Source organism: Oryzias latipes, chromosome 4 (genome assembly GCF_002234675.1).
Source record: "Oryzias latipes chromosome 4, ASM223467v1".
NCBI lineage: Eukaryota > Metazoa > Chordata > Actinopteri > Beloniformes > Adrianichthyidae > Oryzias > Oryzias latipes.
The window spans coordinates 13,049,381-13,070,877 of NC_019862.2; the positions used below are offsets into that span (position 1 = coordinate 13,049,381).

Here is a 21,497-nt window from a genome sequence, read left to right on the forward strand (position 1 = left end):
ATCCTAAAGAAAATTTCACAATTTCATGATCACTCAAAAAGTAAAACAGCCAAACTCTTACATATATGTGGGCTTTTTATTTTAGTACATTTTATATGAAAATAGTGTCACAGACTTGTACCTTTTTCGCTGTACAACTAATCGAATAAAATTTAACAAAGTTGGAGCAGCAGAAGTTGAGAAGGGGCTTTAAATGTAAAAAATCATGTTAGTGATCAGGCACAGTTGAGAATGCTGCACTTAACTGAAGGAATGGAAGAGGGCGGGATTGCATTCAGTTCTAATAAACCTGAAAAATGACAGTTTGAAGAGATGCGATACGGAACCAGTCTGAGCTACGACAGGAAAACCAGAACCAGTTTGTGGTTAACAGCACCGATGAACGCTCCGCCCTTTTTCTGCGTACCTTGTGCTTTTTTCACACAGTTGAAATGATTGTTTTACCACACCTGAGGGAGGTTCATGGGTCATTTTTGAAAATAGAAAAAGCAGACATGGTGTACATGAATATTTACAAAAAGTAAAACCACATACAAACCAATATCCTCTCAACATGGTGCTTTAAAAAAACAATCTTACAGAAAATGTCAGTTAAAATAAAACAGACTTCAAAATAAAAGCCACGTTTTCAGACCAGTTCGTTCAGTCCCCTTGTTTTCAAATGGCAATCACGTTTTTAAAATTGTTACACCATTTAGAAAGGCTGTGTAAAAAATAAAAGGTTACTTTTCCCACCCACACGCATAAAAAAATGCCTTGTGGGATTATAAAAATCCTGCAGCATAACAGCATCATCTCGATCACTTTTTTAAGTTCCGAATAAACAGTGTCTGTGAAGTCAGCTGGAAAAGGCTGTAGAGAATCTACCTAGTGCCCGAATGTGATCAGTAGTGCTACTCCATGCCCATAAGAATGGTGACATTATCCTTGACAATATCAATTTGATCTGTGCCGACTGAAAGAGGAATTTAAGAGAGAAATCGTAGGTTTTTGTCATACGACACTGTGCACAAGTTTTAGCCAGATGTGGGGAAAAAAGAAAAACACTAAACGGAACGCTTTCAGAATTAGGATTGTTCATTTGAAATCAGAAATAATACCAGTGGTACTTCTATTGTTCAGAGAAGTATGGCCAGAAATGGAAGAGTTGCACAATGAATGCACAAAAACATTGGAACTGTGGTGCATAAAAATGGCTACAGCAGAAGAGGTACATTGAGTGTCTGCAGGCAACAGTGAAGCATGGTGGAGGTTCCTTAATGATGTGGGGCTATATTTCTACAAAGGGAGTTGGAGATTTGGTCAGAATTATTGTTGTTTTTAATGCTAAAAAATACAGGCAGATACCTAACAATCATGCAATACCATCAAGGAGGTGTATAATTGGCCCCAAATATATTCTGCAGTAGAACAATGACCCCAAACATGAGGCTAAAGTCATTAAGCTTTATCTTTACCATAAAGACGTAGTGGAAGTGATGGCACAGCCCCCACAGAACACTAATCTCTACATCGTTGAGGGTATCTGGGATTAAACGAAGAGGCACCAGGATGTGAGAAAACCTCCATCTACAGAAGATCTGAGGTCACAACCTACCAGCTGTACTCCTTCAAAAACTGGGTGCAAATAGAAGAATTGATGCAAAGGGTGATCTGACCAAATGCTCATTTGAGCTTGATTTCTCTGCATTCACCACATTTTGATTTAAAAAAAATTTGTTTTAGTTTCCAGCATTTTTTTCACACCTGACTAAAATGTATGCACAGTCGCACAAATCAAAACCAACTTCCAACAAACTTATTCTGTAAATAGTTGGTATTTGAAGTAGAACAATTAAAGTCTTAGTGTCCTGATGCATAGAGGAATCACTTTTAAATTATGCACACACAAAAAAAGTTACAAAAAATATTTGCACCTAGATTTTTTTGTATGGATGACAAAAATTAAGAGAACAAAAAACTGAAACTCTGCAGTAGAATTCCTCTTCAGTATCTCATAATAACATCAGTGCTTTACTACAAGTCAGTTCACGAAAGGCCCTTTAGAAACTTTACATACTTAAATACAAACTCCCTATTTAAAAAGCTCACTTTGACTCCAATGCCTCTTCACCGATGAGATGACCTCCAAAGTGAGTCGCACTTCCTGGTTTGTCCTATCAGGTTGTGACGTTGAGGACCTGCGATGGTCAGTGTGATGCAAACAGACGTCTCCATAAGCTTGAGTTTTGAGTCTCAAGTTGCTCTACGTTCATAAGGATTAGGAAAGGTATGTTTTATGGGATACTGTTGAAGTTTCAGCACAGAGAGGTTAAAGGTCAGGAAAGTGGGTGGGATCTTCTTTATAGTCTTTGGGAATAGTAAAAATCGATTGGTCAAAGTCATCATAGCGAAACTCCTGAAACGTCACTGTCGCTGTAATGGTCGGGAAGACGGGGATGTCTGAAGAAAATCAAACAAATCTCAGCTCAAATTGTTTTTGGAAAACACTGCATTGGTTTTTGTTTTTTCTTCTTCCAAACTTCCATTTGCGGATTCACTGCTTCACTTACCAAGTTTGACTGGGAAGCCGGGGGGGAGTTTCATCTGAACGAACTCCCTGAGTTTGTTAAAGTGCTTGAAGGGTGCGATCACCTCCAGGACATTCAGTAGCCTGCAGGCGGACGTAACCACAGAGGAAACCAATCAATAAATAGTAGACATTTATGACCACAAGAAAAGAATCTAACTCACGACTCAATGCACAAAGGGAAGTCTTGGCTCATGGCTATTGTGGCTTTAAAGTTTTTCTTGCTCTCTTTGCAGACCAGCTCTCTTCCTAGATGAGGCGCTCTGCGAAAAGCACAAAAATGACCTTTTTGTTTTATCACTTTAACCGTGTTCTGAACATTAACACTCAATAGTTATCTTATTTTCTTTTCCTCATTTTATTAAAGTCTTATCTGTCTTTTGTGTATTTTATTGCGTTTGTAAAGCACTTTGGCACACGTCTTTACAGATACAGAGACACCTACTTTCCATTGTCAGCAGAGATGTATTCTTCCCAGGTTATAGTGTTGGGTGACGGAGGCGTTAAAGATTGTCTTCTCGAGGACTAAAAACACAAAGAAAAGACACGAATCAAGTTAGCTGAAGACATATTTGATAGCAAACGCTGGAATAAAAAGGTCCGGCACACTAGGAAAAATGGAGGCAAAATTTCTCTCAGCTCATTTGAGTCTAAATCGGATAGCGTAACTTAATATATGCTTTCTAAAACTGTAAAAACTGGAAAAACAATGTTTATTTAGCAGAAGAATCTATTTCTTTTATTCAAATACAAATTGAAATGTTTGAAAGGTTTTGTGGGAACATTCTTGGTCTTAACAGAGGAGCTCGCCGCTCTCCCTTTGCTGTTCCTGCAGCACCATTGGCTGCTATCCACACACCCACAGGGCAAAGGTTGCAAAAGTCTGCAAATAAGTAGACAGGATTCCCATCAAAGGTTTGTTTGACCACCCAAATGAGACTGGATCCAACTAGAAATGTTAGTCAAACCCAAATTACTCGAATTTAAAGTTCCCGTTTTCAACCAGCAAGTTTCTTCGTGGTTGGAACAGACGTCTACCAAAAATAAATTAGACAATTTACAGAAAGCATCATTGTGGGGGTAAAAATCATATTCAATTTAAATGTAATCATGTCAAAAATGTATGTATAAAATGATTTGTTTGTAAAGTAATCCCTCAGAGCAGAGATAAGCACAATTATTGCCACTAGATGGCACCACCCACTAAAAGGCAGCACCATAGTCTCATATTAGTTTGTGTGAACTAGCAATTGACAATATATTGACAATAATTTTCAATACATTTACCCAAATCCTTTCATATAAATAGTTTTTAAATGAAATGTGGTCAGGCAGGTCTGACTTATTCAGGATCATATAATAAATCTTCCGTAAAATGAGTTTAAAAAAAGAGATGCAAAGTTCCTCAGTCTGAGACATCCTTCCTCAGCAAAACAGCCTCTTCTGACTATCCCTGATGGAGCGTTCTCCTTCAGAACTATTTCAGAACTGGACAGCTTGTTCTAGATAACCCTGCTCCAGATTTTGGACAGGGAGGGAGCAGCAGCATCCTAAAACTGACGGTCATGCAAAAACATTTCTCTCTCAGGTTTGGAGTAAAAAAAGCACAAACGGTTCAGTAGAAACTCGGACAGCGTACATCCCAGCCCTGTTGTGACAAGGGCATTATGCACAGAAGCTGCAGAATCTGAACTGCTGGAATGCTGCTCCCCTCCCACCTCACCATTCCATTGGGAGCGTGGATTTTGGCTCTCATCCGTTCCATCAATAGTGTCAAGCTTTGCTGAAAAGCCCAGCAGCCTCCACTCTACATCCCCCAAACAGTCTCCCCCCGCTGGCTTAGGCAGACCTCACGTCCCACACAACTTATGCTTTGTTCAAAAATGAGCAAGCAAGAGTTGATGGGGGTTAAAAAAAAAAGGGGACTGGAAGACCACTAAGGACGCAGCGGTGGAACAAAGCCTGGTGCAGAACAAGCACGGAGTGCAGACAAAAAAATAGGCAAGTTAAGGCACTCACTGGGGGGGGGGGGAGGCTTTGTCTTTATTGTGTGGCGGGCTTTTTGTTGGGTGTTTAGATGAAGGCTTGCTAAGCACACTCTGGAACATACTGTATGCACTCTGGTGTGTTGGGGAGCTGCATTAAGTGACGCCACCAGGGGGCAGCGCTGAGACTCAAATCCTTACAAGACAGTTATGAGAGGCTTTTTGTAATGTTTGAGACGAATTAAACATCAAAGAAACAGCAGAACCCTGCAACAGACTGGCGACCTGTCCAGGGTGCCCCCTGCCTTCGCCCACAGGTGGCCAGGATAAGCTCTGCCAGCCCCGTGACCCACAAAAGGGAATAAACGGAAGAAGAAGAAACACCAGATGAGACCCAGACAGGAATGTTTCATTAAACCAACCTGTTTTTTTTTTTAGAGTTTTAAAGTCAGGAAATCACTCATAAATCACCAAAATACTTGTTTTGTCTGAAATACCAGTCTCTTATCCCAACGTTCCTGCAGGACTGATTCAAAACTTGACAGCAAAAAAAGGGTAAAAAAGGACGTTTTTATTGTGCAAAACAAATGTAAAAGCCTTTCCTATTGGGGACAAAGATCCCAAAAGGTGGCTAAAAATATCTTTCTGACTTATTGATGCATAAATATATTTCCAGCAATGGAAAAAAATCACTTATGTTTTTGCTTTAAAGTAAATGTTAAATTAAGAGGAAGCAGTAGTGGTTTGATGCAAATTTGTATCAATGGGCATTAAAGGATTCTAACTCATTTCACAATAAAAATCGGTGAGGAAATGAAAAAGAAGTTAAATGAAAATTAGGATTTTTACAAAACAGGCATTTATCTATGTGATAAACTGGTATCTAAGAATAAAAAAAGAACTAAAATATGATTCAAATATTAAAGAATCTTGTTTCAATTTGATGGTGTGGGTGTGAATGAGTTTGTCAAAACAAAACAAAAAAACTAAATCCACGCTAAGACTTGGTGGCTTTTAAGCTATGTTCACACTGCTCTCAGCAACGCAAATGTAAACGTAAATGTGTTCAAAACTTTCACATACATGCTATGGAAGTTTCTACGAATGCCCGGTGAGAGTCTCTTGACAGATTTATCATGCAGTGGACTGTGAAATCCTTCTGTTGCATCATTCTGGGGACACAGTGGTTTTCTCTTCAATACTACAGACCATGGAAGTTTCTGTGTCTGGGTTTTCACCCAACCTGTTTATAGCCTTAAAAATAAACTTTCACGAAGATTTTTTGGGGCGGTCACAACCCGTAGACTTCTCCTGCTTTTCTGCTCCAAGTTGAATAGCGTACTTGGCAGCACTGTCCCGGTGCGTGACCCACTTTCAGTGGAGCTCTAGATATGAGACAGATGGTCCCACATCCGACTAAATAAAAAAAAAATTGGGATCTACTCATGTAAGATCTGATCTGTGCATTCTGTGTCAACAAAATAAGAACAAATCATCACCCATCTACAGAAAGTGTTTGTGTGGGTTAGATAGCTGGTAGGAGGTGTTTCCTGTCCTTTGTAGAGTCACCATGCATTACGACCACAAATCTCTATTTTGATCAGTTTTGCAGGGTTGTTATTTTTAAATTAAGGTGAGGCTTTATAGAACGTTAAAGAGTTTTTTTTTTAATGATAACATCTTTTTGTAACACTACTTTGTAATTTTAAACTATTTCCAGATCACTAAGCAGCAACCAAAATGATATATTTTTTACAATTATCCCTTCATTTGTATTAACACAAGAAAGATATAACCTTCTATGGTAATGTCGATCTTCCAAAGTGACCAGGAACGCCTCACCTCAAAACTCTGCTCGCTCAGGTTCCCCCCTTTGCTCAGGCTCTCCATGATGGCTTTGTTCCTCAAGATGTCCTCTTCGCTCAGATGCTCCCGTCTCTTCCTGGACTCCAGCACCAGGCCGTTCACAGAGTAGAAATCTGCCAAGAAGTTTCCCACGCGCTCCTGGAGTGAGAACAAACAGAAACGCGCCAACTATTTTACACTAATTTCCTTTCATACTCATACACACACAAAAAAAAAAAAGATCTAGAGGATTAAAGCCAATATCTGATTCACTGCATTCATGCCCCCTACTCAGTCTGTTGTTTTTAGCCTCAAGTCCATAACCTGAGATTCAGTCCTGTGGTCAACGCTGCTGCTTTTCTGATTCAATCTCTGTTTTCCTGGCGGGCATGGCGGTTACAGCAGGAAACATGAGAGCTTAGCACAGAAGAGCAGAGCTGCAGTTCCTCACTGCAGTTATGTTCGATTCAGACAGCCTAAATACATGAAATGCTGACTGATAAGGAGAAAGAAATTGTGGCTTTAAAGACTCTTTTCAGAGAAACGTTTTGACAAAATGAGAAAAGAACAGTAAGTATCTTAAGTACTTTATAAATTTTAGTTTTAGTCCTTCATCACATTCACAGAAAGAAGTTTGTCACTGAAAATTCCTCTGTTTAAACCTCACAACTAAAAATTCCAGAAATTCCACAGGAAAACCGAATCCTGTAATCTCTGAGCGAGCACTCCAAAAACTCAACCAGGAGAGAAGTTAAACCCCATCGGGACAACGGCCACCAACCGTCTTGTCCTCCCGGAACAGCCAGCCGCTCTGAGCCCTGGAGAAGGTGATGGATTTTGTGGAGAGCGTGGCGGAGTAGACGTCGCTGCTCATCAGAATGTCCACTTCTTCTTCGGTCTCCATCTCCGATTCCTGCCAATACAAAACATACCAATTATGGTCTGCAGAGCTGCATGTGGCCTACTTACTAACAAGCAAAAGAAGTCCTGTAAAAAGAAGCATCAAATAAGCTGAACTTCAGAATATCTGTCAGCAAACTAAACCAAAAAGCTTCTGTTGGGATATTTACTGATATTTACTGAATTTGGGCATTCACATACCTCATGATGTATCCGCTGGTACACTTTCTGTTTGTTGTCCAGCACAACGAAAGACTCTGAAGGAACGGCATTGCCATTGAAGATGAAGCTGAGATCGCCACGCTGACATTTCATATCCGTAAAATCGATCAAAGTTGTATCCAGTCTGTATGCACAAAGCAATAAAAGGAGTCAAAAAGTGTCCTTCATCAGAGGAAGGATGACAAGAAGTTAGTTAACTTGAATGGATTGTAGAAAGTTTCATTACAGCTGCATGTAAGTCAGCGTGGTTTTTTTCCCCCCCCTTAAACTGCACCATTAATTATTTTTTGGAATACCCAATGAAGCAGCTGGGAGCAGTTTCAGACTAAAATGAAAAGCTTCACATCAAGTTGACCTTAAAGCAGGAGAAGCGCTCAGACACACTTGGTTTTATTCAAATGACTGTAAAGTCTCTGTGTATTCTGAAGAAAAGCGGTTTTAGAGAAACACTGATACTGTGACGTAATCCAGCGCTACATCTGTCCAAATTTGAACTCAAACGTTGTGCCCATGCAGCAAAATAAAGAAACAGCATCTGGACATTCTATTAAATATTCACTGTAATCAAGTTCAAGTACAGGTTACAGTGAGGCTCGTTTCTCTGTAACCTGGTTAATCATCACAGCAAATGTCCTTCTGATATTTAAGAAAAAGACAGAGGAAAAAAGTCAGAGCTCCTGCTTAGCAACAGCAAACAATAAACATAAAACTCAAAGGATTTAACCTCCTGAAACATTACTAACATAATCTGAATGTAATGAAAATAGCTTACCCCTTGATTATAAAAGAAAACTCACTAACCCTCTAAACGAACAAAACGTACTAATGATAGAAACTGGATACCTGAAGGAAGCAAATGAGCGGAGAAAAAAACAAGGAAAGAAAGAAATGAAAAAAAGAAGGAAGGAAGCAAGGGACAAAAAAGCAAGAAGTGAAGAAAGAAGGAAAGAATACAAAGGAAAGAAAGAAGGAAAGATCTAAAGAAGGAGAATGAAAGGAAGGACGGGAAATAGGAAGGAAGTAGGAAGGATGGTAGGAATGAAAAAAGGAGAAAAGTGTGAAGGAAAGAAGGAAGGAGGAAAAAAAAGAACAAAAACAAACCCATTAGAAAGAAAGAAGAAATGTAGGAAAGGAAGGAAGACAGGGAAGTAGAAAGTATAGTACAAATGCAAGTAGGAAGTAGGAAGGAAAAAATAGAAAGGTGTGAAGGAAAGAAGGAAGGAGGGGAAAAAGAGGAATGAAGGAAGGAGAGAAAGGAAAAGGGAAGGAAAGGAGGAAGGCAGGGGGGGGGACTTGCCTGATGTTGATGCCCTGCTTGTAGATCTTGCAGACATCTGATGGCAGGATTCTGGACAGCAAAGGCACTGCAAAGTGAAGATAATTAAGGTGGAACATGGGAAAAGATGGGAGAAGTGTCTATATTTAGCCAGCCCAGGAAAAATGAAGACCTTTATGCACTTCAAAGCCTGAGAAGCAGTAAACTCTGTAGAGCAGCGCTCCACATACCAGCCATCACATGTAGGTCCTCAGCTAAATATTTGATCAATTCAAGCTTTCACTGGTTCTCTGACATAAAATCATCTAGGAGACACTTTAGCAGATCCCTTTAAATCTGAAGATCAAAATCCAAACCTGTTCTTTGTATTTGAAGCAGAGAAGGAACAAATGCCTTTGTTTTAACTCTCTAAATTATCTTTATCTTATCTTTAGTGTGATAAAATCCATAATTTGACTTTTTACTAAAGGTAAATACAACTATCCAGTTTACAATATGCTCAAAACATATATCTAGATTTGTTTATGTTCATTAGTAATTCAGTGTGATGCTGCTGTACACGGCGTCGTTTTACGGGAGACCATCCCAGGATGGTGTCAAGTTTCATGATGTCCAAACGTCCAGCAGGAGGAGGAGAGCTGTTTAACATGAGCCCAACAGTCACCCTGTCCTGTGTAGCTCCAAGACATCAAAGTCATCCTCACCCCAACTCTGGAAGTCCCAGTGAAGCTCCAGGTAAAAGTCTCCCAGCTGTAAAAGAGTGGAGATGCAGAAATATTCATCATTAAAATCCAGAGGAGGAGACTTCTCTGATCATAAATTATAAAAAATTTTAAAAAAACGTATAAACTGTACTATCGCTGTTTTCATGTTTTACTGTAATATTTCCTTGCAACATATATGATGAAGACCCATCCCCAAAATATTCAAACCTCTAATATGTTTGATAATTACCACAACATCATGTAAAAGCTCCTAAAGACCACTCAAAAACAAATAAGTAGCTTTTTTTGAAGTACAGATATAAAAACATTTTTATTCACACCCAAACAAGTTTCTTAAGCAACTTTAGGAAGACCTACAGAAAGAATATGAATGTGTTCGTATGCACATACATGGGAATAGATTAAAAAAAACGTGTTTTTTTCTAAAAAGGGACAACAATCGGAACTTAAAGGACTAAAAAAACAACTTCCAAAGTCTGGAGAACAAAGCAACCTGTCTGCTAGAGTAGAGTTAAGCTCCACTTTTGACAGTTCTCAAAAATACTGCCTTCTATGTCCAGAAAAAGGAAATGTAACATGATTTAGTAGGACCAACACACTCATGTTTTTGGATTTCTGATGATATTAAAAGGCAAAAATATAAATAAAATTGCCATTTTGGCACCTAATAAAAACCTGGTATTGCTTCAGAAGAGCTTCTCCCTGACAGACATATCAAAACAAGTCAATTTTGTGGCCCCGCTGGGATCAAAAGGGCTCACAGCTGATGACATCAATCCAAACGTCATGACTGACTTCTAAATGCCAGAGGATCATCGGCTTTCAGAACAGCAGCAATTTTCCAGGAGTGCCTCAACAGAGAGTTTTAAAAAGCAGCAAACTAGGGGGAAAATAAGGATTTAGTTAAAAAAAATGGCTATGGCGTAAAGTTTGCATACCTCTTTGAGGGCTTTCAGCAGTTTGGGTCTCTTGTCCTCCACACTGTCTCTGGACTGTTGCTTCAGTTTTCTTAGCAGAGCAGTGACTAAAAGAAAGAGAGAGAAGCAGGGTTGAGACCAAAAACAAGCACTTTTTTTCCACAAAAGGGTCAAATTTTAATCAATTTGCCACCTTATGGGTGAAGAACTATTTATAATTTCACATCATTATGTCCCAAACTTCATTCATATTGTAGATCTGCGTACTAACTTTTCCTCAATTTTGTGGTTATTTTGGCTTTTATTGGTGCTTAAAGTTTCATTTTTTTCATATATTTAAACTTTTATATCATCAAATAAATTAAATCTTAATCTGCTTAACATTTTAACAGTAGTTTAATGTTGAAATCATGTAGTATGACAGTAAAAAGATAAAGCACGTTAGGTTTTTGGTTTTTTTATAATAAGTATAAGGTACTTATAGGATGTCCCTTTTTTTCTACACTCAATTATTGTCAACAACAAAAGTTGCAAAGAGGTTATCTTTCCCGTAAATGTCATGATCTCATCTAGCCTTCCTTGATCAAACCATTCCAAGATGTTCAGGGACTGGCAGCTAATGAGCTGCTCCTTGAGCCGCTTTATCAACCTGACGGCATCGAGTGCCCTCAGATTTAGAAAAAGAGCTCACAGCGCCTCAGCTTTGTGGCTCCAAAAGACTTTTTTATGTTTATGCACAAATAAAAGAAACAAAAAACAGGCGGATCGGAAAAGGCTATCGCTATTTTACCTGCTCTGTAGGGAGTAAACACAGATTGTGAAATAATTGTGGGAATTGAATGTGACAATTAACAGAAACAAGGATGACTGTAAAAGCATGATAACCCTATTTAGTCATTCTGACAGCCATGTCCTTGTGTGATTTCGTTCTTGTCCAGCCCCTTTATGCACTTGTGGCGAGTCAACACAAACTGCTCATGTTGCTCCTCTAATGCCCGGCATGCAGTGATGGTTAAAGTAGGCCGAATAACAGCACAGGCACGCAGGCTCCAACCAACACACATGCTGGCTGAAGGAGGGGGTCTTTGTGGCCCGGCTGCCTAATGAATGTGGACAAGCTCTGGATGGGGCTCCTCCTGATCTTCACCTCCTCTCAGCATGACAAGCAAAGCATTACTAAGTCACCATCTGGCCGCGGACCACCCAGTCAGCGCGGGCGCAGACATCCGCGGCGCAGAAAGGGATGAGGAGACTTCCCTGGCATTAATGAGGGGACTGATCTTTGCCGTTTCATCTTCATGCTTTAATAAAACGAGACACAGTCGGGCCCATTTTGCATTTCATCGCCACAAAGTGCTTCTGTTTAACCATTAGATGTGACCGGACAGCTGACAGATCTGTAAGAAACGGTGAAGCTTTTCATTCTAATACAGGCAGACACACCAAGCCAGGTAGAACAGGGAGCTTTCGTGAATGATTTATAATTACAGACTAAAAAAAACCACGCTTTTAAATTTCTGCTGACATTAATTGTGTTTTGCCGTTTCAGCATAAATGTGTGGACATGGAAAGGTCAAAATCTAGACACATTTAATTAACATAAAGTTCTGCATTTTCCTCCTTTTATTAAATCAAACAGGTCGGTTAGGTGGCCGTCTCTGTGTTTTTAGCTGAATTTTTATCTGTTGAGTGTCTTAAATGTCTAAATCTAGAGATAGTATAGTACAAATGCAAGTATAGCCTTCTGGATGATTCTGTTTCCCACAATCCCCTCTATAGAGATCTTTTAGAATAAAACAAGATTTTAAAACGTCAATAATTCAGTCTTCTAAAACTGAAACTGACTGAATGCAGCAGTGAAGGAGACTTCTGCAGAAGCTTCAGCCAATAAAGACATAAGCAGAATCTTATCTTGCATCGATTCAACTTTTTCCTACAGAAAAAACAATGTTTCTGCTATTTTATAAAAATTATTGTACATCTAAGAGTTTATTTTCTTAAAATATGTTGAAATTATTTTGTACGTCTTGATTTTAACTTGTCTAAATTGCACATCTTTCCTTGATTAAGCTTGCTCTGCAAAAACAAGGATCGCTGGCCTGCCCCCACCCTCCTTCAGTCAGTTCAGAATCCAAATAAGCAGGAAAAGAGGGAACAGATCCATTTCTCTGGGATGGGGGTGATTTATTTGAAGACCCACTCAGAGGAAAATCATGTTTTTAACATGTTCCTGTGGCCCTTTTCTGATGATGGAGGACATATGTAAAGAAAATTCGGCTTTACTCCAACTGTTGTGAATCAGGAGCAGACAAAAAAATGCCGTTTGAAAAAGCTTGTAGTGGTGATGTACTGCTCAAAAAAGCTGACATTAACTGGGACCTTAATTTAGTATTCAGGTAAAAAATAAAGGTTTGTGCCACTTCAAAATTTTTAATAGAAAATGAACAAAAACCGCTCCTAAACTGCCTTTTAGTGCGACACAAAAGCAAGAAGGGGGTGCTAAAAGTCCTTGAAGACATTGTTGCCGCTGCCCTCACTGAGGCAGCGATAAAAACTAACATGCAGCTTTTTGTTGGCATGTGTCAAAATATCTCTGTCCCATCAGCGCGTCCACACGAGAAATCCCACAGAATCCACACTCCCGGGAGGAAACCAGCGACTGGCTGGCAGCCGCCGTGCAGCTGTGGTGGACTCTGAAAGCTCTGCATGTGAATGGGAATCGTGCAGCGACGGCCATTTCTGTTTTTTCCAGCTACTTACTCATCTGTCGGTCTCCGTAACTAATGGCCTCAGCGAGGGGGCTCCATCCCTGAGCATTCTTCACCTTCACTGGTGCATTGTGGGCCAGAAGCAAATGAGCACATTCTGCAGGGCGGACATTCAAGAAAAGAAGAAAAACATTGAAGTCTAGGCAAAAAAAAGTGAACACATTTTTTTTTTCATTTCAAAATTTAGAAATTATTTCAATAAATAAATACAAACATTTTTGCATCCACAACATACAGAGCGCATCATTTACTGCAAAGACATGTACACGTATTTTAAATGCAAGTCACCCCATCCTTGATGCTGCCATGGAAACATACAAAAATAGTCATTTTGTTCTTTGCAACTAAGAAAAACTTCATATGTTTTACCTGTTCCTGCATACTTCCGTCAATATATTAAAGCAACTATAAATGTATGAATTTAAATGCAACTGCTGCAGACTTTTCTAATACAGGTTTTTGCTAACACAAGCCAATGTCTGATGTGGAACAGACCTTTTTTTCTTACAGCAGAATCAGAAATAATCCTGGGAACAGATTGGGTGTAGAATGGATATGAGAGCTGACCCGTTAACTACAAAGCCATATGGGACCTTCAGTTACACAATCCTTGTTTTTTAATTGTCACTAAAATTTCAAGGAAGAGAGCAGAAAATGTTGGAGTCCATATTTCTATGGTGTGCTTTAAAATCATCTCATAATTCCATAATAATTGAAGAGTCCTTCTGTCCTGCAGCCCATCCAGTCTCTGAGCAGCTTGTCAACAACTTGCAGCCGGCTTGAAATGACGCCTGTTTTTACACCTAAGCTGCCCGTTTTGTTGTGACATCATTGATTATAATGCTGGCATCTGTGCAGCTCTGCCCGTTAGTGGAGGGCGGCACAAAAGCAGAGCCGAGGCTAACGGCCCGTCAACAAAGCTGCTGGATGTGAAGGGATTTCAGCTCATGATAAATGATGTTAAACAATAATCATCTCCACTGCTCTCATAGCAGACAGCTTTCAAATGTCACATTATAGGACAAAGTAGCTGTTGGCCCCACAATCCCATTTAAGTCCTCAGCATGAACCCGTCCATTGAAAAAAAAGAACAGTTTGTGTGGCATGTTGTCACAATACCTCACATAAAAACATGCATGCTTTGTTATGAAGAAAAAGCTTACAACTTTATGAAGACATGGTCTCTAATCGATTAAACATGATCCAAAAAATGTGTCTATACTCAAATAAAAAGGTTTGTTGAGACAAGAACCAAGACAGTATAGAAAGCTGTCAAAGATAGTCATCCAGGTGAGCTTTAAACCCTGTAACCCACTTTCTTCTTAAATTGTGCTAAATTTGTTGCTGTGCCGAACACAGTAGGATGTTCTGAGCTACTTCAAATGCCCTGAACAAAAAAAATCTTAAAAAAAAGTCAAACTTTATGTTTCAGCTCACATAAAGGCTGTAACTGAGGATTAAAAATGCAGCTTAGTGACATTAAACTAAAAGGCAGAACTCTGTTGATGCATTAGGTGGATCAGTGTGAGAAAGAAAGCAAAGAAACGCATCCTCTTTTTTTTGTTATGTAATCCCTATGACCTCTGTGTCAATCTGGTAAATCCTGTGATTGTATAATAATGAAAATCCCAATATTTAGCAGATGTGCTCATAAAGAGCAGCCGGGACCTGTGTACTGAGCTGAACACCTGCTGGTTTCTGCTTTGGAAAAGTGCTTGCAGGTCGTATAGTAAAGCACAAATGGAGTAAGTCTTTATCTTATTTCCACAACTGTCATTTAAACAGCACCATGAAAGGGAAAACCAGCTTTGATGGACACAAACAATGCACAGTGTGAAAACTGATCAAATCAAAAATAACAACTGAATACGTTCAAATGAGTTCAGATCAGACCACTGACTGTAAATGACAGCCGGACAGAGTGAGTCTGACGTCACCGTTGAGAATGGTTTATTTTCGGCTCCAATAATATGACGTCATTTCAGTCGCCATTTTTTTCATGATATGGATGCCACATTTATGCAGGAACCAGAAATCGTCAGTAAGCCGTGATTTAGTCTGAGTTGATGGGAGTCAACGTTTCTATGGCAACCACTATCGCGCCAATCAGGAGCGAGCTTGTTGGAAAACCCTGACCACTTGAAATGAGGCTCGAGAGAATCTGTCAATTAAACCTTTGGAACATTTAATCAAGGCATCTGATTGGCCAACTTACAACTTGGATAACTGGCACTACAGAACAAAATAGCGAGAACATTTTTAAAAAAAGACAGCAAACCAGGAATGGTTGTTTTGACAAATACAATGACTGAGTAATAGCTGTTTCTTAAAAGAAGCTTATGAGATTTTGGCTTCTTGGAGCCTTAGAGTGATGAAAAAGGTTCCTGTCCAATGCAACATTGACTACCGGTGGAGTCCAGCTTCTATTAACCAAAACCACCATCGCCAGGACACTGGTTCGGTCTAAAGGCACCTTTTCCACCAATCAGTCTCACTTCATAAGCAAAAGCGGCAGGCAAAGGTAGCAAATAGCCCAGCCAAATGCTGCCTTCAAAGTAGGACAGCAGCATCAGTTCTGCTCTGTGCTCGGATGTTGCAAAACTGACTTCCATTACATTCAATTTTCCACCGGCGTGCCCGTTCGGTTATCACCTGCCGTTTTGCAGTGACATTATGAAATCATGCAAACACACACAGAGCCTTGTCTGCTGCATCCCAAAAGAGCAGCCACACCCAGACTGTGATCTCATGCTGTAGCCTTCCGCCTGTCTCGCCCGAGCATCCCCCGGAGAACAGGCCGATTCCTGCAAGACGCAGGCGACCTCATTAGCAAAATCAATTCCGTGGCAATGTGTCCGTCACAGCACTTTGTCACTCCGCCGGCTGAATCACTGACAGGTAGTGAAAAAGGGCCTCAAGCCAGAGACGAGAATTGAGCTTAGTGAATGTGAAATCAATTGAAACCTAATGCTCCAGGAACAGACAACAGTGAGTCCCTGCATGCCCAAAATGTCCAACATTTGTTCAACTACTGCAGCAAAAAGCTGGAGAACTCATTTTTCAAAACAGCACCCTGAAGTCTCTTTTGAAGAGGTGTAATGAATAACAAAGAGCATACTGCTTTAATGTTTAATGTGCTTTCAACAAGTCCATTAAAATTCAGCTTAATATTTTATAATAGTCTCTCAAAACTATGATCGACATTACATATTTATAACTATGTAAGGTTAAATTTAAAAAATAAAATAACAATTGCACCGTGTCATTTTTGCAGGTTTTTTCCCCCTCTTTTTTAATGTCGTAACTTTTTTAAACAGGAAGCGTTTGAATAAAGATAATTACCTGAACAGATTACTTTTCATCAGCTGCAGAGGTTCTTTCCTTTGCAAAATGATTTGATTTAGTTTTCTTCTTAAGTGAGATTTTCAGAAGCAATCACGCCCAATATGTTTAAGGAAAATTTACTGTTTTCAATCTTGTTTTGGAGCAGAGGAAACTACTAAAAAATAGGGTAGCTTTATTTATGCATGAGGTCTTTGTCTGCTGGGAGATGTGCAGTGATGTGTGACAAATTTTTTGCTGGTATGTACAGACAATTCACACACAAAAAGTTGGAAAAATGAATGAACTGAAGCTCATTCAAACAAACAAACAAACAAACAAACAAACAAACAAACAAACTCACACGTGACCGGAAACGATTTGCAAGCAGGCAAAGAAAGGCGGTTGGCAGCAACGTTATCCCAACAATGCTCACCTTTGTGTCCCATCATGACAGCCAGGTGTAGTGGGGTGTTTCCTGAAAAAAAAGAGGGGGAAAACTGCATTTTTCCCACACTTTTGATCATATCTGCAAAGACTCCTGAGACTGTGACAAGAACCTTCCCTGTTTTGCTGACACCATGTATGCATAATACATGGCCACTCCATGTACCCACAAGACCCAATCCAATGAAAATCATGTTTTTGGCATTTTTTAACATCTTTTTGCCTTTTTTTCTCATGGTGGAGGCCATATATATAGAACATTAAGCCTAAAATTGCATGTCTGAGAATTTCTTTATTAAAATTGTCCATTCCAAGGCCTCCACTTGTAGACGAGCACGCCTTTGTTTTCCTCATCCGAGTTGGCACCTGACTCAAAACTGTACGACAGGATAACTCTGATGTTGCTCGCTATTTTTGTTGTAGATGTAAGGGGCTCTACGTTAGCGGGAGTGTGTGTAAACATATGGACGATGGGAAGTGGCGGATGGCTTACTCCGCGCCAACAGTCCCGCCCTAAACTTAGAGGTGAATTTCTAATGAAATGCTGCCACTCTGCAGTTCTGTCCTTGTATCAATTGTCCCTAGAAAACGACTTATTTAACCTAAAAATGGCATAATCATAATTAAAAGGACCACTGGGAATGGGATCACGTTTAAACCAGACCAAAAGTTGATAGGACTTTAAACAAGTAGGAAAGCATGCATTTGGTTCCAAAACCATAACAAGATCAGTTAATAAGGAGAACTTCTGCAGGAACCACCTCCAACATGCAGACCACTTTAGAGCACCTCTTTTTAATTATTCATTTGTGTGTTTGCAACCAAAAACAGCACAGAATATGTGACGTAAAGAACGGAAATGGAGCTGAAATAAGGCGGGAACATCTGTCTTTGACAGTTGCAGGTTCAAATTCCACGCCTTGCTGCATGTCAGTGCATTGGATCACATTCCTCAGGAATGTGTCAATGCAGGCTGTCGGTCAGTCATCCCAACTGGCTGTTTTTAGGAAGATTCATCTAAAAAACTGAGAAGAATCTACCGGAGGAGACTTCAGCCTGCAGAAGATCTCCTAACAGTTGGGAATTCACAGACTGTGGGCGCTCTGCCTCTTACTTCTGAAGGAGTCCTGATAACTGTTTGGGGGGGTAATGTTCCCTCTAAAAGTCAACTTCTAAAACACTCAGATCGGAGGAAATCAAGTAGTCCATGACTGGACATTGATTTGCGGTGAATTTGTCACCAAAATGAAGACGTACTCATCCCTAGAATGATCGGATCTCCCGGGTTCTGCCCTCCCTCTTCTTTCTCTATAAAATATTGATCATGGATGATGATGATCCAGGCCTGATGTGACGGGCAGCGCGGAAACTCACCATGAACGTCTTTCTGGGCGATATTCTGCGTTCGTATGAGGGACGACAGACGGCGGACATCTCCTTTAAACACACATTCGTGCACTGGGAAGTCCAGTCCTGTTCGGATGATGGGATTTTTGTTGTTGTCATCAACAACGTCCGATGTGTTAGCATTATTCTGCGTCTGTTGGTTCTGCGGCTGCTGCTGTGGTGGAGCGGACGGCGACCCGATTAACTTGTGGTTGCTGAAGATCTTACTCGCTCTGCTTTTGCTGTTCGCCTTGGAGGCGGAAAACGTCCCGGTGGCAGCCTCTTCATCGGGTTCCAGTAAGTCCTCGTCCTTACTCGGCCTGTTATCCTTGCGCAGGGAGCGGATCTTCTCCCCGGTCATTTTCCTCAAACGCTCGGTGCCGACGGAGAAGAAGAGGGTGTCGCCGCTGACGATGACCCTCCTGGCGATCTGATGATGCGATTCGCCAGATGCAGCTCCTCAAGCAAATACTGGAAATTGCAAAACATTTAATTTAACAGTTTTCCATACGACAGAAGCGCGAAAAAGAATCTGTTTATCTAAGATGAAAGATTGATAGCTGGTTTTGTAGATGAAAACAAAGTCTTGGCCACCACACAATCGTTCTGAACTGACGCTGCTGAACAACATAAGCCGCTCCAGTTTACAAGTACGAAACACTCGGGAGTTGTCTTCCGGTTCTTAGTATCGCGAGAGTTCAGAAATGTTTGGGCAGGTGACAAATGTCAAAGTATTTCAACCAAATACGTCAAATAAAACCTGTTTACTTGTTGTTGTTTTTTGTTTTATTTGTTTGTTTGTTTATTTATTTACTTTTATCCTATCTGAAACATTTAAATCTTGATTTATATCATTTATTTCACAGATAAAGTTTTATAAATCTATCCTCTCAACTTATTCTTGCATATTTGTGGCGCACAATTTAGTACTAGATGTTAATAACAGGTGCATTAAATGGGAAATATAATATAATAATTCAAAACGTTTTTGAGGAAAGTTTTTTTTAAAGTTTTCTGAAAAAAGAAATGACCAAGTAAGAGAAAGAGAAACCTTTGTGACTCAACCGGAGATGACTTGATCTTTATGCAAAACCTGTGCAACGGGTGTTCCAACTTATCTCGCTATAACTCCTGACCTGTTTTGTAGACACTTTAGATCAGTCAAGCATTCAAGCCTTTCAAAACTCAACTCAACTCAACCATGAAACTTACTGGAATGGTTTCTCACTTATTCAGTTCTTCTACTACACTCACAAAACAGCTGAAAACATACAGAAACAAATGTTTTTTATTTTATTTTTTAAGTCATGAGTCATTTTTAGCTCTAGGAAATTTAAAAAATTAAATGACTTTATTGTAGTGTGTGATGGTTGTTTGTGAAGTTTTAACATCCTCCATTTGTGCAAATTATCTGCAAATTCTTGGAAATAGTGCCTGTTCTTTGGCGCTTACAGAGTCAGCTATCGCCCTGCAGACCAGATTAACGTTGCTGCAACTTATTCTTGACAAAAACTGCTGCACACATAACTTCTTTTTTTTGTTTTTGTTTTTCATTACATTTTTTAATCTATAGGTAGACAGTATTTAGTCTATACTCATCAAGGAAATGCAAATTGAATTTATAGACAGGCCCACAATGGTTCTTACTGTAAACATAGTCTACCTGAAGTTTGGAAAATGGGAAATGTTGCTAGTATTTTGTATTTGTGTAAATCATATGACAAAAGAGCAATAAAAAAATTGAGTTACAAAGAAAGTTATTGTCTTGCGTTTTTGTTATCATGTTTCATTAGTTTGTCAGAAAAATAATGTGCTTATCACATCTTTTAGCCACATTGGTTAAACTGTTTCGGAAATCATTTGACTTTTGGTATCCAACAACAATTTCCTAATGTTGTCTGTAAAATATACTGATGGGGATAATATCAATTTGCATTCTCACATGTTCGATAAAAAAAAGCTTTCAAGATGTAAGATTTTGTTTGTTTAATATCAATTAAGGCATGGCTTAAAGTTTGTTTACTGTGAGACACAAACAAAATGACATTTAGGTTGACTGTTCATTTAACCCTATTCTAAAACGGATACACAAATATGAAAGAAACACGTGTCACTACACATTTAATATAAAAAATCAAATAATCTTCCTAAATTCTCAGTGTCGTGCTGAAATTTGTGTTTTTGGTGAAAAACAAAAACAAACCAAAAACCCCGAACACTTGCTACTTAATTTTGTTCTGTTGATTTGTTCCTTTCATGAAGAGTACCACATTGAATAACATTCAATACACAACATGAGTACACACATCTCTAGAATCATCATCTTATTTTAATTCTGTCCTTGTATCAAATCTTACGGGAAAAAAAGAGACAATCCCAGATGTCATTTACTGCATGTCTCCACATAAAACACTAGCACTCAACTATACATAACACATTCCTCAAGTTTCTTCTTTACAAATATAGATAAGACACAAAGTATTTTTCCTGAGTTGTCTTAAGAGAAACCTTAAGAGGTCTATGCCCAATCATTTCACACATAATTGACATAATATTGAAAAATATTAAACTTGAATCCTCTCTATTTTCAAACAAATCCTTCAAATGAATATTCAGAGTATGGTGCAAACTTTGCAGTTACTCATGTTTTTTTTCATAGATGCCTTCCTGATCTTGAGTCAGGAACATGATGTGAGGTGTCTGTCATGTGTCAGAGGTGAGAGGTTTAGACAGTTTTCCTGGACAGTTAAAAACTTTATTGCTTGTTTGAAAAAAAAAAACTCATCCTCATTCATCCTGTAGGCTTAGAAATGTGTTACAGAGCACGTTCGTCCCCTGCAGTTCAAAACTGGTAACACATTCAGATTCATTACCAAAGGGGGGAAATATAAACATTTGTATTGAAATCGCTGAGGAATAGTCTGTTACAAGTTATGTAAATACGCTTTCGGTCAGTTTTATTGGATCTTTGAGCTCATGAATTGTTTTAAGTAAAAGCATTCTCAAATTAGATTTGATTTTATACATTTGATTTTTCCCCCCCAATCATTTCATTATTCATAAATAATTCAATTACTAATTTTTTATGGATTTATGATTATAAAAAAAGAAAAAAAAACTGTGGCCATTTCTTTGT

The 21,497-nt window shown here is 39.2% G+C and overlaps 1 protein-coding gene across 1 annotated transcript; it reads right to left on the reverse strand.

Annotated features, from left to right (window-relative positions):
• Positions 1-55: 55 nt before the first annotated feature.
• On the reverse strand, positions 56-19,082 carry LOC101164047 (ankyrin repeat domain-containing protein 13C). The gene is made up of 13 exons (XM_004067903.4): positions 18,350-19,082; positions 16,965-17,006; positions 13,200-13,304; positions 10,461-10,546; positions 9,502-9,547; positions 8,819-8,885; positions 7,501-7,645; positions 7,181-7,312; positions 6,397-6,558; positions 3,015-3,094; positions 2,734-2,832; positions 2,553-2,653; positions 56-2,442 (listed from the first exon to the last, which is right to left on the reverse strand). The coding sequence occupies exons 1-13, from the start codon at positions 18,720-18,722 to the stop codon at positions 2,312-2,314; spliced, it is 1,569 nt and encodes a 522-aa protein (XP_004067951.1). The 5' UTR covers positions 18,723-19,082; the 3' UTR covers positions 56-2,311.
• Positions 19,083-21,497: the final 2,415 nt, after the last annotated feature.